The 15,574-nt window shown below is 43.3% G+C and overlaps 2 protein-coding genes across 3 annotated transcripts in view; both read left to right on the top strand.

Annotated features, from left to right (window-relative positions):
- Positions 1 to 6,590, top strand: part of LOC112868649 (procathepsin L-like) — a 130,006-nt gene extending 123,416 nt beyond the window's left edge. The window contains exons 1-7 of one of the 2 annotated variants that reach the window (XM_025931625.2): positions 2,155 to 2,280; positions 2,811 to 2,933; positions 3,032 to 3,178; positions 3,362 to 3,586; positions 4,031 to 4,193; positions 4,840 to 4,957; positions 5,410 to 6,590. In XM_025931625.2, coding sequence (XP_025787410.2) covers positions 2,155 to 2,280; positions 2,811 to 2,933; positions 3,032 to 3,178; positions 3,362 to 3,586; positions 4,031 to 4,193; positions 4,840 to 4,957; positions 5,410 to 5,509 — 1,002 coding nt within the window. In that variant the 3' untranslated portion in view covers positions 5,510 to 6,590. Of the gene's footprint in view, positions 1 to 2,154; positions 2,281 to 2,810; positions 2,934 to 3,031; positions 3,179 to 3,361; positions 3,587 to 4,030; positions 4,194 to 4,839; positions 4,958 to 5,409 lie in introns of those variants that run through there. The other variant, XM_086685152.1, reaches the window with a different exon arrangement.
- The window catches only part of LOC112868732 (procathepsin L-like), a 174,163-nt gene continuing 160,381 nt past the window's right edge, over positions 1,793 to 15,574 (top strand). The window contains exon 1 of the mRNA XM_086685151.1: positions 1,793 to 1,816. The gene's annotated coding sequence lies outside the window, so the exon portion shown is untranslated. The remainder of the gene's footprint in view (positions 1,817 to 15,574) is intronic.

Raw genomic sequence — 15,574 nt, forward strand, 5'->3', positions numbered from 1 at the left:
AAGCTGATGTGAACATTCTCGCTTGGGTAGATCCTAACACTATAATTGCTGAGTTAATGGTCACGTGTGTAGTTACTGTTATAAGCAAGTGGTGAGCCACTGTCCAGAGTGGTTTACCATCTACATTCCCACTAGCAATGTACGAGAGTTTCAACAGTTCCACACCCTCACCCACATTTACTATTGCACCCTTGTCAATATTATCCATCCTGAGGAGTATGAAATATCATCTTGTTGTAATCTCAACAGCTTGTAGAAAAACTTGAGCCACCTTAGCACACTCAGATGACTGCCTAAATTCTAATAGGAAAGAAAAAAAGCTATCTGTAATTTAAAATGTGATATCATCTCTAGCATAATGGGTCAAAAGAGAGACAATAGATTGTATTTTAGGTTCCGTGGGTATAGTTAGGATATGTATGCCTCATTTATCAGTTTGGGAGTATAATTCAAAAATGTTAACCAGATGTAGCTTGGCTTTTTAATGTATAGGTTTACTTAACCACTATAATTTATGATTCATTTCACTAAACTGGTGACCTGGTTCACAGGAAGAAAAGAAGTCAGTAGGGATTGCCTATGTATCAAATTCTCAAATAAATACTTTCTGAATGAAGCAAGACCTTTGGAAGGATTTTCTGTGACCTCACAAGGAAGCAGTATTAAATTAGCCCTACTCTATGCTCGTGCCTCACATGTATTATCTCATTTAATCTTCACAAGAATTCTCTAAGGAAAACCAAATTATTGCCCTATGTCTTCACTAAGGAAACCGAGGTTAATAAATATCTTTTTGCTTGAAATAAATGTCTTTCTGAAACTTTTAAAATTAAATCTGAAGAAAAATATGTGTTGGATACTGAGAAACATACTAATCCATAAGACAGACAGTAGGCAGGAAAAGGGTGTTTCTACATTCTGCCTGTCCTCCTTTTATTAAACCATATTTTCTGGAAATAACACTTTTCTGTCAGTTTTGAGAAAGGCTTGAGAGGGAAGAAGAATCTCTACCTGGGGGAGGCAGGACAGGAGCATTACAAAATGCCACGCCTTCTCCGGACATCCCTCCCTTCTGCCCCTTTCCCTGAAAAGACTTGAGCCTTGCCCAGCGCATACCCTGTTTGGGGAACTGCCTGCCCTCTCCAGACTCTTCCATAACCCAGGGGCATCCCATCCTGACACAGTCATAACACCTCCCCCTGTGGGCTCTGCACCCTTCACCTGCTGCACCTTCGATAGGAATAAACAGGAACCACTAGACTAGATTATCCTGTTCTCATTCCTCCAGGAGATTTTAACCAAAAATTCTAGGACTAAAGGACAGGCAGGGTCCTTAAAAGCCAGTTGGGGTTCCCTGTAAGTTCTTTTCATGAACCATCCTCCAATGCATAAATTCATGGTAATTATTTGATGTGGGTCCCCAGGGAGGCGCTGGACCCCCCCCCCCCCCCCCACAGGGCTGTCCCTGGTTCTTCAGCTCACCTCCCCCTGGGGCCACTAAAGCAGGCACAGATTCCCCTGGGATAATTAGGGACCCAGGCATCACATGCCCAGAGCTCCAGGGCATAGAGGCCCCGCCCACAGGATGGATCAGCCAATTGCAGGGCACACAGGTGATGGGGGCAGGGCTGGTAGGGCCAATCTCAGACCTTAAATGGGCAGCCTCCCAACCATTGCCAGGCCTTCTGGACATCCCCTGACCTGAAGGTGTGACTGAGCTGCACAACTGCACCTACCACAGGTGAGATCCCCAGAACTGGCATGAAGGGTGGGCCACCTCGGAAAACACTGGGGACAGCTGCCTTGGGGGTCGGGGGTTTGGGGCTTCCAGGAGGCACTCTTCGAGGACCTGACCCCTCCAGACATGGCAGCTTGCCCCCCCCCCCCCCCCGCCCCCCGGACTCAGGGCTCCTCACTCCCTGCACTGCCATTTACATGCTTTGGAACCAGTAGGCAGGTCACGGGGCAGGGAGTGGGAGCACTGCACGTCCCACATCCTCAGCCTTCCTCCACGCCCGTGTAAACACTCAGGAGGATAAATTCAATCTTTTTGCTCTACTTCAGTGGCTCTAACATCTCAGAAGGAAGAACGGTTTTTCAGGTGGTTTGATCTAATCAGACACTCATTTTTTTTCCTTTCCTAGGTTTTCAAACATGCATCCTTCCTTCTTCCTGGCTACCCTTTGCCTGGGAATAGCATCAGCTGCTCCACGAGTCAATCAGAGCTTAGATGAACAATGGTCCCAGTGGAAGGCAACACACGGGAAACTATATAGCATGGTTGGTAACATTTAAACTTTCCAGAGGGACCCTTGCAGAGAACATTCCATGCTGGTGGGAGTTCATAGCAGGGAATAGCTTCTTGAGGCTATTCTTACCTAGGCAGTAAGCAGGGCACTGGGACTGTGCACAACATGGGCATATGTCCTGCTATGTGGTTGCTGGAGAACAGTTCCCAGAAGCCTCAGGCCATCCCTGGTTGTGTGGGATATCCTCCTCTCTGTAAGCACATCCACTAAGTGTAGGTCATTAGGTTTTTTTATTTTTTTTTTCACATTTATTTATTTTTGAGAGAAAGAGAAAGACAGAAATTGAGCTGAGGAGGAACAGAGAGAGAGGAAGACACAGAAACCTAAACAGGCTCCAGGCTCTGAGCTGTCAGCACAGAGCCTGACACTGGGCTCAAACCCCAGACCACGAGATTATGTCCTGAGCCCAAGTTGGATGCTTAACTGACTGAGGAACCCACACGTCCCAGGGCAGTAGATTTTAAATAGGACAAAGATGGTAAGTTATATGTTTGTCTCCAGGATGAAGAAGGACAGAGGAGAGCAGTGTGGGAGAGGAATATGCAAATGATTGAACAGCACAATCGGGAACACAGCCAAGGGAAACACAGCTTCACAATGGCAATGAATGGTTTTGGTGACATGGTGAGTGTGACACGGATTGCTGAATGTTTCATGCTTCCTCTAAGTACTTTTTCAAAACATCTCATGCTTGCCAACATTCTGTTTCCTTTTCCTTGAAGACCAGTGAAGAATTCAAGCAGGTGTTGAATGACCTTAAAATCCATAAACACAAAAAGGGGAAAGTGTTCCAAGCACCTCTCTTTGCTGAGATCCCTTCATCTGTGGACTGGAGAGAGAAAGGCTATGTGACCCCCGTGAAGAATCAGGTGGGACAGTATTCAGCAGGTCCCTCTCAAGAGTAAAGCCAAAAGGAATCAGTGTTGTTGCTTTGGAAATTGAGGCACAATATGCAGTTTGTTATGTTTTAGAAAAGTTTTAAGATTTGTGGGCTGTTGTCAAAGTCTTGCAATTTATTTTGCATGCTAAGAGCATTTGCGTTTTGTTTTCAGGGTGACTGTCATTCTTGTTGGGCTTTTAGTGCAACTGGTGCCCTTGAAGGACAGATGTTCCGGAAAACTGGCAAACTTGTTTCATTGAGTGAGCAGAACCTGGTGGACTGCTCTTGGTCTCAAGGCAATAAGGGCTGCCATGGTGGCCTAATGGATAAAGCCTTCCAGTATGTTAAGGACAATGGGGGACTGGACTCAGAGGAATCCTATCCATATCATGCACGGGTAAGTGGAGTTCCTTATCTTTTATCAAAGTTGAGCATTTCAGTAGAAACAGATCCTGTATTTAGAATTCTTGTATGTGATTGTAGACTCTATACCTGCAAATGGTCAGAACTGCCATTAAAATGTATTAGCCTAGCACAGCTCTCTGATCACCTCCTTACCATATAGCTGTTCCTACAACTATGTTACACGGTGTCACGAACACCATCTTATATACAGTACAGGTCTCCAGAGTGAAAACTTTATGAATGAGTAGACTGAAAGAGTGTCTCATTGGATAGACACTGCTAATTTTTCAACTTCAAAACAATCAATCCCCTTTTATGTCCTGAGATGCTTTATAACAAACTTGACTTGGAAATCATTCAGCTAAACAGTCTTGCACTCCTGTTCCCCTGGAGGTGGATGGTACTGATCAAGCCTCTCCCCCTTTACCTTTGAAAGAACGAATCCTGCAAATACAAGCCTGAGAATTCTGTTGCCAACGTGACTGCCTTCTGGAGTGTCGTAAACAAGGAGGATGGCCTAATGACCACAGTGGCAACTGTGGGGCCTGTCTCTGCTGCTGTAGATGCAAGCCTGAATTCCTTCCAGTTCTATAAAAAAGGTCAGCATGTGTCTACATAGAAAAGTAGGCAGGACAAATGGGGAACCACCATCATATAAGGCAAGATAGACCCTTTGCTGTGTACAGATCAGGAGGGTATGGATTTCACGTAGTTGTTCCTTCAGCACATATGATTTTGTGCCTGTTGTTCAGCATGTTGACATGACTTCACCCAAATTCCCCTGCTTTCAAGCACTTCATAAATATATTCAAATGGCTACATAATTTGATTGGTATAGTTTAACTTACTTTAGTTCTTCCCACCTGTTAGACCTGGAAGATTTCCAAAGAGTTTTACTAGTGAAATGGACACTGGAAAGAACCCCTTGGCTCAAGTGATTGTGTGTTTTTCTGCAGCTTCCCAATGCTGACATGGTAGAATAGAATGACAAAGTTTCAACGAGTGTTCTTCTATGCCTCTTGACTGTTCTTTACAAAAGAGATTGTGATGATGTGTGTGTGATGATGTGCATGAGAGCCTAAATCCCCAGCCTTGCTAAACAAAAAGAACTGATTTCTAAATCTTATTGGATTTATATTCCACCTGAATTTTGAGATGCCTCCTTTACTGCCGTGATTCGGTTATTGTTAGATGTTATCATGTTGCTTTGATGTCCCACCTTGGAATTGAAATTTACTTTTCCAGGCATTTATTATGATCCAAAGTGCAGCAATAAACGCCTGAATCACGGTGTTCTGGTGGTTGGCTATGGCTTTGAAGGAGAAGAATCGGATAACAAAAAATACTGGATTGTCAAGAACAGGTATAAAAAGCCAAAAATATTTACCTTTGGAATTGAGAAGGAAATCCTTTTTGCAATCAGTGTTTGGATATAGATCATCAAACCCTTGAGCCCACTTCTGAGACCCCAGAAGTGTTTGCCCCACTTAGCGGGAACAGAGACATATTCATTTGATGACATTAAGCTACTGTTTCAAACTTGCAAGGGTCCTGCTATAGTTTGAGTAGTACTGCATCCGAAACACATCTGACCCAAGACTTTCCTTTTCCTGTCTCTCATTTTGCAGTTTTGTGAAAGTTTTGGGGATAGATTTCTCTGCTGGGTTGGAACTCAACCATGAACAAGGATGGCCTCTCTTGATTCATCCTGAATCTGTCCTGGCCTCTGGGGCACTGCTGAGTATCAGGTGTTATTGTCCATAAGAGAAATGTGTTTCTTCCTCTGTAATAAATGAAAAAACCCATTTTTTTCAGCTGGGGTGCAAATTGGGGCAAACACGGCTACATACTCATGGCCAAGGACCGGGACAACCACTGTGGAATCGCCACCATGGCCAGCTTTCCTATCGTGTGAGATGATGGTGTAAAGAAGACCTTGACTGGCAACAAATTATCCAGAAAATGGGTTCTATTTTCAAGCCTACCACACCCTGCTGTGTGGAGTGAAACACTTGAATCATTTAAAAACCAAGTTGTGATTTGATTGTGTGACATTTTTCACTGTGAATGTTACCACTTCACTCATTACTGCTGTAAATACTTTTGTATGAGTGACTAGTGTAGTAACTTTTGAATTTTCAAGTTTCTTTTAAAAATGTATGAAATTTTACTTTTTAAAAGTGAAACAACTGCAGGGGTGCCTGGGTGGCTCCGTTGGAGAGTGTCCAACTCTTGATTTCAACTGAGGTCATGATCTCATGGTTCGAGGGATTGAGCCCCTCGTTGGGCTCTGTGAGCTGACAGTTTAGGATTTTAATTTCTTTAGAGAAACCCACAAACGTGGCCTAACTACCATTAATGTTTTCCTCCACCATAAAATGTTGGAACAAAAAAGAAGGACTTGAATAGTGTGTGATCTCTAAGCTTTAGTGATAATGATTGAAATATATGCGCTGCTGGAATGGAGATTTCTTCACTCTTCTGAGTCCTTTGCTCCTAAAAGAACCAAGTGTTGTAGGTACACACACACTTGTCCAAATTCCACTTTTTAATTTCTGAATCATTTGCTTCCCTTGCAATTTGTTTTGATAGAAATTATAAAGGTCTATGGAATGTAGGAAACACTGGTAATTACTTTATAATACATGCAAGACTTAGGGAGGAGTCAAAATTTGTTTTCTGCTTTATTTATTTCATGTCTATAAGCTTCTCTTAGAAATAGGATTTTTAAGTTTATTTATTTATTTTGAAAAACAGAAAGGACAAGCAGTGGAAAACTCAGAGAAAGAGGGAGAGAGACAATCCCAAGCAGGCCCCACACTGTCAGTGCACAGCCTGACATGAGACTCAATCTCATGAACTTGAAACCATGACCCGAGCCAAAATCAAGAGTCTATTTCTCAACCGACTGGGCCACCCAAGTGCTCCTCAAAATAGTTTTATGAAAGATGATTTGTGATTTTCCAATTTTTAAATAAATATTAATGGCTTGTAAATTACAGAAGCTTCTAATATCTGCTGAATTGTTCACACATCAGTCAGAAATACCCGCTTTCTGTCCCATCGGCACCTGCACATTTCTCAGAGTCTTGGGCTGAACTCCCAGGATGGTGTGGACAGCAGTCTGAGCGAGCCTGTCATGGTGAAGCAAGATGACTTTTACAAACAGTCCTTTCTAAGGGATGTTCAGAGACTGACTATGGCAGACTGCATGTTCCAAATGGACCCAGCCTTGTCTTCCATCCCACACGCCCCTCTGCTCAGTGGCTTTTCCTCTCCCCATCATGAGGTGGGGTCTCAGCCCTTGCCTGGATCCCTGGGCATCCCTGGTGACAGGCTCCAAATACAGTACAGCAGCAGAGTCTCCCTGGGGACCAAGGCCAGATCATAAGAGCCTGGAGCTCCATGTGGGCATCCTGGCACACTTGTTATTAGGATGTTGCGCAAAGGTCTTTGTTTTCTTAGACTCTTTTCAGGAGTAAACTTTGGATCATGGGGACCTCTTCATCCATACCCTCTCCAGAAACATCCTTGCATCCATGGTAGAGACTTATTCTAATCCTGGAAAGTTGTCGCTGAGTCCTTTCATAAAGAGGCTTCTTGGATTGAGTCACGATTAGAATAAATCTATTAATGGTGATCCCACTGGCCATTAGCAGACAGCAGATCTTTCAGATTAGAAAATGTTCTATATTTAGAACATTTCTTAGAGAGTTCTCCTTCCTAGCAGCTGCCTTCTTGGCATTTAGGGGAGGATCGAAATGAAAAGAAAACACATGGGAATGCAAGCTGGTGTAGCCACTCTGGAAAACAGTATGGAGGTTCCTCAAAAAACTAAAAATAGAACTATGCTATGACCCAGCAATTGCGCTAGTAAGCATTTATCCATGGGATACACGTGTGCTGTTTCAAAGGGACACATGCACCCCCATGTTTATAGCAGTGCTATTGACAATAGTCAAAGTATGGAAAGAGCCCAAATGTCCATCCATAGATGAATGGATAAAGAGGTGGTATATATATACAATGGAGTATTACTTGGTAATCAAAAAGAATGAAAATTTGCCATTTGCAACTATGTGGATAGAACTGGAGGGTATTAAGCTAAGTGAAATTAGTCAGTCAGAGAAAGACAAAAATCATATGACTTCACTCATATGAGGACTTAAGAGACAAAAAGATGAACATAAGGGAAGGGAAACAAAAATAATATAAAAACAGGGAGGGGGACAAACAGAAGAGACTCATAAATATGGAGACAAACTGAGGGTTACTGGAGGGGTTGTGGTAGGGGAGATGGGCTAAATGGGTAAGGGGCACTAAGGAATCTACTCCTGAAATCATTGTTGCACTATATGCTATTTGGATGTAAACTTTAAAAAAGAAAAAAGAAAATAAGAAAAAGAAAAGAAAACACAAACCAGTATAAGGCTAGCCTTAGGGAGTCTCTTAATAAAAAAACAAAAATCAGAATAAGAATCAAAAACCAAATCTGACATCAATCCCCCTTCTTATATCTCCTTCATCCCCACGCCTCTGTCCCTGACCCTCCAGGAGACCTTTTGGATCTCTGGGCTCCTGGTCTAGAAACTTTCCCTTCAAAACCGAGCCCCAGCTCTTCAGCCAGTTCCCTTAAATACAAAAACTCCAACTCTCCCAGAAAAATCCTGAACATCCAGCTCCTTATTTTAACTATTGTTTCTTTACAAGATTTATAGAGAGTACCTCGGCCTGGACTCCTGGCCAGGGAAATACAGTTTGCTCCTGTAAGCGCTGAGTGTTGAGAAGTACATCTAGCAGGAGTGGCCAGGAAGGGCAGTAAAACTCATGCTGCGATCCTTACAATTGCTCAGAGTCTCCAGGGCTTCGTGATCAAGCTCTGCCAGTTCCAGGCATTCCTGAGCAATGTCCTCGAGGAGTGTTTCCTGGACCCCTGTCACAAAGAATTCATGTCCCCTGGACAGCGACAGATCTTTTCAATTATGAAGTCCCTTTACCTCTACACTCAGAAGATCCTACCAAAATGACAGAGAAATTTTAAAAATTAATACGTTTTTGCAACCCAACTCACAGACCCCTTCACTGGCTGCTAAAGGGAGTCCTTCCAGCCCATGAGTATACGGCTGTTACCAGGCAGGCCAAACAGCCCCCCTCACAGGGGACATAGAGGGCCTCAGCCTCTCTCTGGCCCTCCTGGGAATGACCAGGAGAAGGCTCAAGTGTTCAAGGGTTAATAGGAGCAACGGAAGAGGCCTGTTCCCCCAAAGTGAATTGGTCTACGGATGAAATATACACTCAGGAAGTAGAGGAACATCCAAAAGCGTTTGTTAAGCATTTTATACAAACTTTAAAAAGTACACTGTATTCAATCCGGTAGCCCCAGAACATAAAATTCTTCTAATTTCTGCTTCTGTGGGAAATTTCCCCCCTGATGTTAAAAAACAGGGGCACCTGGATGGCCCAATTGGTTAAGCATCTAACTTGGGCTCATGTCATGATCTCACCTTTTGTGCATTCGGATCCCCCATTGGGCTCTATGCTGACAGCTCTGAGCTTGGAGCCTGCATCAGATTCTGTGCTTGTCTCCCTCTTCCCTGCTCGCACTCTCTCTCTCTCTCCCTCAAAAATAAACAAATAAACATTTAAAATATGGTTTAAAAAAAAAAAAAAAACACCTGATAAGTCCACGATAGTGTGGTTGGTGGGAGAGGGCAAACACCAAACAAAATAATGGAGACAGCTACCTACATCTTTGAAAATAGCTCACAAGAAAACCAACAGGAATAAAAGAAAGGAACAGAAAACAAGGCTTGCCTTACAACTTGAATCTTTGGAAAGGTGAAAGCATGATGGAGAATGACTCCAGCCCACTCTGACGTGTCCCCGTTTGCCTCCAGACAACTGCAGATATTGCAAATAATACAGGACATTGGGGGAGAAATTGTCCTGCACTTAAGAAAAAGGAAAGTCTAAGAAACAATTTCCCCTAATCCCCGTAACCCTGAAAAAATTCATTTTTCTCCAGAGGGACAATTCCCCCTTTAAATGATGGGTCAGCCAGTACTCAGTCAACGCCAGGACCTTCCAGATAACTTTAAACAGAGGCTCAGGAACTAGATTTCTTGAGTCGCAATGGTGTGACTTTCTCTCCCATCTGCTCAGAAGATTGATCTCTACCTGTCACCTGACTCTGTTCAGGCTCTCAGAGTCTCAGGGTGACCTGTCTTACTGTCCATGTCCCAGCCCAGCCCAGATTCTTCAGGCCCTGTTCACACTCCCAGGCCTTGCTGCTTCCCAGATGTTAACTGGCAAACCTTCTTGGTAAAGATTTGTTATCTACATTTAATGCCAATATAAACTGCAATAAGAAAAGGCATTTTGGGGGGGCGGGGTGCCTGAGTGGCTCAATCGGTTGAGTTCCGAGTTTGGCTCAGGTCATGATCTCGCGGTCTGTGAGTTCAAGCCCTGCGTCTGGCTCTGTGCTGACAGCTGGGAGCCTGGAGCCTGCTGCGGATTCTGTGTCTCCCTCTCTCTCTGCCCCTCCCCGACTCATGCTCTGTCTCTCTCTCTGTCAAAAATAAATAAATATTAAAAAAAATAAAGGCATTTTTGTTTCCTCACCTCAGGTCAAGCTTCAAGTGTCCTGCTGTCTTTACTGCAAGTTCATCCTGAGATAAATTCCTCTGAAGAGGATGGATCTTTAAAAGATGCCCGAATCAGTCTTTGGGCTACACACGCGGTTGAAGTTGAGTTGTTAGGAAGTGGGAGCCTGGGTGCATTTCTTGGGAGACGAACCCACCCTCGCCCTCGTGGCCCAGCACCCTCCCTCTAGAGACTCGGAGCAAATGATACCCTTGTAACAGAGTCTCTTTTGAACCACAGCATCCTTGTCTTTACCACCCGACCCTGTATCTCCCCAATCTTGCCCATAAAGAAAGAAGGCAAATGTGACTCAGAGGGAAACCAAATCCATCAGTTTGTACAGGATCTAGAAGCCATAATCTCTTTCATAATTTCTCAGCACCCTGTGCTCCGCAATCCAGCTGATAATCTTCATCATTCCTGCTGATGCAGCCTTGTTTACAGAAATGACCTGTGAGCAGCTTCCTTTTCAATTCCTCTGCACCCTGACTCCTGGTTTCTTGTGCCTTCACAGTTAAAGGGAGACCATTCACCTGGGCTTGCATACCCCAAGGTTATTTGGTGTATGCAATATTTTCCCAAGTCCTTAAAGTCCAGCTAGACACTGTAACTTCTACCCAAGGCTCCCTGCTGGTACCTTTTACTCTGTAATCAAAGCAGCCGGGAGCTCTTATGGACTCCCTCATTCTCTTAGGGGCACTAGCTGAAGAAGGCAGATAGCTTATACAGTTCTACATCTAGACTCCAAGAGGTATGAACAACAGTTATCTCTTTAGTATGACATGACCTGTTTAGGACATGCCTCAGGGCATTCAAAATCTCACTCCAAATATTCTTGAATCAATTATGTTCATCCCTCTCCCCAAAATGAAAACACGGTTACATAAATCTTGAGGGGCAGCTGGCTACTGCCTCCAAAGGGTCCCTAATTTGCAATGTTTGATAAACCTTTGTATGCTCTTCTCTCAGTTATCAATGGACTTTAGAGGCATTAACCTCCTTTGAAGCCTTGAAACTGGCTCTGTCCACACCCCAGCTCTTAGCTTACCTAACTTTGACAAGCCCTTTCATTTATACTGAATGAAAGGCATGGTGCTGCTGCATGCTTTCTGGGACAGCCTTTTGCCAATCAGATACAGCCAGGAGCACATTTCTCATGCCCATCAGACGCTGTGGCATCAGGTATGTCCCCATGCTTTCCTGCGGTGGCCACAGCTGCCGCCTGATGGACAAAGCCAGCACTCTGACATTAAGCTCCCCTATTCACCTGTGTGTCCCCACGTGGTGCCTGCTGTCTTACAAGTTCATAAATCATAGCACCTCTCTACAACATGACAGACCCATTACAAACAAGCGCTTTTAACTAACCCTCTGTCATCTTATTTCCGTTGCTAAAAGGCTTATAATTGCTGACATATTACAACTATTCACCCTCCTTCTAAAACCATCATTGTTCACTGTTCAGCGCATACTAAGACAGCTGATGTTGCATCTTTAGAAAATGATAGGGTTGACAGAGCTGTAAGTATGCACCCCAAACAGGCCCCCTTGTTCTTTCTCCACCCAGTTGTGAACCCTGCCTTTATCCCTGACAGTATTCATTACCTGGCAAATGCCCCATAGTCTACAAAGGACAGTCAGATACAAAAAGGTGTCAAACAACTATCAGATGGATTATACAGTGGGCCAAATGGACTTCCTAGAGCCCCCTTTCTTTTGACCCTGTGGCTTACACTTACCACCCACCAAATTGGACACAAAGATAATGAAGGACCAAAAAGACAGTTGGATTTGCCCAGGCATCCACAACATTCCTGACCAAATGATTTCCCAGTGAATGATTTGTAAATCCCGGGAAATCTCTGAAAGAAATCAGCACACCCCAGGAAGGCTTCCTAGGCCCACCTGCCCTCTGTGGTTGTATAGACGATTTGATAGATTTGCCCCAAGCCCTGTGCTATTCTCACTGTTTGGTCACTGTCTGCATGCTCAGCAGATGGGCTGATGCTCTCTGGCTAGATGTGCCACTGCCACAGCAGGTAGTAAGGAGTTTAACGCCTCCATTCGTCATGTTGCCACCAGAAGACCAGGTGGACCTCAAGATCTTTAGAAGAAAACGTGTGCCATCACCTCGCTGGGAAGGACCTTATGAGGTGCCGCTCACCAGCTACACTGTTATCAGAACAGAAGAAAAACTCTCCTGGTTTCTTGCAAGCCATGGCAAAATTGATTTTATTTAAGATTTTATTTAAGAATGATTTTTAATGTTTTCATTCATTTTTGAGAGACAGAGAGAGACAGAGCACAAGTTGGGGAGGGACAGAGAGAGAGGGAGACACAGAATTTGAAGCAGGCTCCAGGTTCTGAGGTGTCAGCACAGAGCCCAGCTCGGAGCTCCAACTCACGAACCATGAGTTCATGACCTGAGCTGAAGTCAGACACTTAACTGACTGAGCCACCCAGGCGCCCCTAACTGTGGACATTTTTAAGACTTTTATCATTTATACACAGTTAGACTTTTACTCAGATGCTTTTACAACAGCTTCTGCAAATGTGTTTCACCTGCATGAGGCTGATGGAAAGAACTCTTTTGTATAGGCTTCTGATAACCTTAAGATCATAAAGCTAAACTGGGTAAGAATTTCCAGAACGAATGGAAGATCTGGATTCAAGCAGAATAAGAATTAATAACATGGCACTGAATGAATGGAGGATGATTCTCATTTTACAAATTTTTTGAAACATTGCTGATTTTTAAATGTTTTTTCCAGTATTAAAAAAACTATTTTAGGGGCGCCTGGGTGGCGCAGTCGGTTAAGCGTCCGACTTCAGCCAGGTCACGATCTCGCGGTCCGTGAGTTCGAGCCCCGCGTCAGGCTCTGGGCTGATGGCTCGGAGCCTGGAGCCTGTTTCTGATTCTGTGTCTCCCTCTCTCTCTGCCCCTCCCCCGTTCATGCTCTGTCTCTCTCTGTCCCAAAAATAAATAAAAAAACGTTGAAAAAAAAATAAAAAAAAACAAAACTATTTTAAGCTATGACTTACAGCCATTTGATAAAACATGCCTTTGTGAACAGACTGAGACACTTACGTTTTTCTCCTTACCTGATCTGTCCAGAATTCAAGAACTTTCAGTGAGTGTTTTCATATTTTCACAACAATATTTTAATTTGCATAAGTTGAATAAGAATCTGCTTACCTTGTTAACAGGACGTATTTGGAAACACTGGTTACATCACCAAGGCTTTGACAGAAATGTCATATTCAAGCGGGGACTTGCACAGACACAGATATGACCAGACTGCTTGAAGGAACTCAGGCAGACTTTATGGAGCCAATAAAGCCCATTGGAAAAACAGCCTGATACTTATATCTGAGTCTTTAAGCAAAGCAGGCAGGGTCACACATTGTGACAAAGAGACAACAAATTCATGATGAATTAACAGGATGAAGAAAACAGATGTTTGGGACTGTTAATTAGTAAGGAATCCTAAGCAACTTTTTCTCATAAGCTATGATTTACAGCAGTTTCATCATCAGGCCAAGTTAAAAAAAAAAAAAGCAACTATTACACTTTGCAAACAAATTGGTCTTAATTTGGCTGTCCTTGGTAAAAATGAAGGTGATTATAGAAAGAAACATTATGTTTCAATTACACAACATTGTGGATTTTACAGTCTAATAGAGTTCACTATGAACTGGACGAGATCCTAATTTCTTCTAGTTTCCTCTGAAGCCTGGCCACAATCTCCAAACTAATATTTTCCACTTTTTTTCTATCCTTTTGACTTGGAATCACTGGATACCCAAAACTCCCCTTTTCCTGAAGCCCTGCAAATGGAATATGAACAACTTGATGTAACCTTCTGAGAAATCACTGCAAAACTCATATGTAGACAATCTTCCTGCCGGTTCCTCTGTGAGCCTCTCAGAAAGTCTGTCAGCCTGCCACTACCTACCTACCTTATCTGCCTAAAGATGCTTTAAGCCCAGCATCTAGAGATTCTTTCAACTGGCTATCCTTGGAACTCAGAAACTGGTTTATAACTGGATCCTTTTATTAATAAACATTATCTTTCTTGTACTGCCATAGAATTTCTTCTTATTTATTACCTGATTGTTTGAAGCAGAGGCCTCCCTCTAGGAAGATACCTGCATTGCCTCTTCCCGAAATGAATTTGACTGAACTGACTCATTGTCAGAACAAAGAGACTGGATTAAGGAGATAAAACTATCAGCTCAACTTTGAATCCGTGAATCTTCCAAGAAAGTTGCAGAGGAAGGAACCACCTAAAAATGTGGACCAAAAATCTGGGCTTTCTTGGCTGAGTGACAAAACCAAGCTTTCTAGTTGCCAGAGCCAATCAGAAGACCCTGAAATCAGCTATTTTGAAACGTGTGCTGCTCTCAAAGCCTGACAGGACCACAAGAAAAAAGGAGACGTATGAACATTAACACTGTCAATTAATATTCCAGACTTTGAAAAGTACAGGTTTCAACCTCACCTTGTCTATAAACCACATTGGTTTTTTTTTCTTTTTGAGAGACTGAGAGAGGGCCCAAGTGAATGAAGGGCAGAGATGGACAGAGAACGAGAAAGGGAGAGAGAGAGACAGGAGGCTAACTTGAAAGGGGCTCGAACTCACCTGATATGTGACTCAGGCTCATCAACTGTGAGGTCATGACCTGAGCTGAAGTCAGATGCTTAAGGACTGAGCCACCCAGGTGCCCCTCTCCTTTATTTCATGTGTCAAAAGCATATAAAGGGCTCCCACCTAAATGGTCAGAACGATAGGGACTTGGATACCTGGCTCTTCTGTCACTGTGCTTTGTGACAGAATTTGTTCATAAAATTGTGCCACACAACATGCCTGTTGAGGAATCATAGAAAATCGGATGATACATCAGAATTCCAGGTTCTCTTCAGCATTAAAGATCTTATTCCCAAGTTTCAGAGATGGTGAATTAGAAAAGGCAATCCTAAATCTGTCTATGATAATGGAACAAGGAGGGTTCAATACCACTATGCATGCTTTGAAAACACTCCAGTCAGAAGGTAACAGCTTAGCCTCTGGGGGTCTCCAAAGTCATCATGTTCTAGATACCGTGACTGCCCAGCAGGGGGAGCTCGTGCAATCATCAGTGGAAAATGTTGCTTTTTATCTATCCCAAATGAGGCACATAACATCTAACTTAAATCTACTTTTAAAAAGGAATTAATATTTTCCACCAAATAAATGAAACACATTTATTTGAGCAGATCTATTTCCAGGATTGTGGGACTCATTTCATGAGGTGTGGGGAAATGTGTTCTCTTCTATTTATTCATCCTCTTGCCTTC

The sequence above is a fragment of the Puma concolor genome, chromosome D4 (assembly GCF_028749965.1).
Source record: "Puma concolor isolate L17-30 chromosome D4, mPumCon1.1.hap2, whole genome shotgun sequence".
Lineage (NCBI taxonomy): Eukaryota > Metazoa > Chordata > Mammalia > Carnivora > Felidae > Puma > Puma concolor.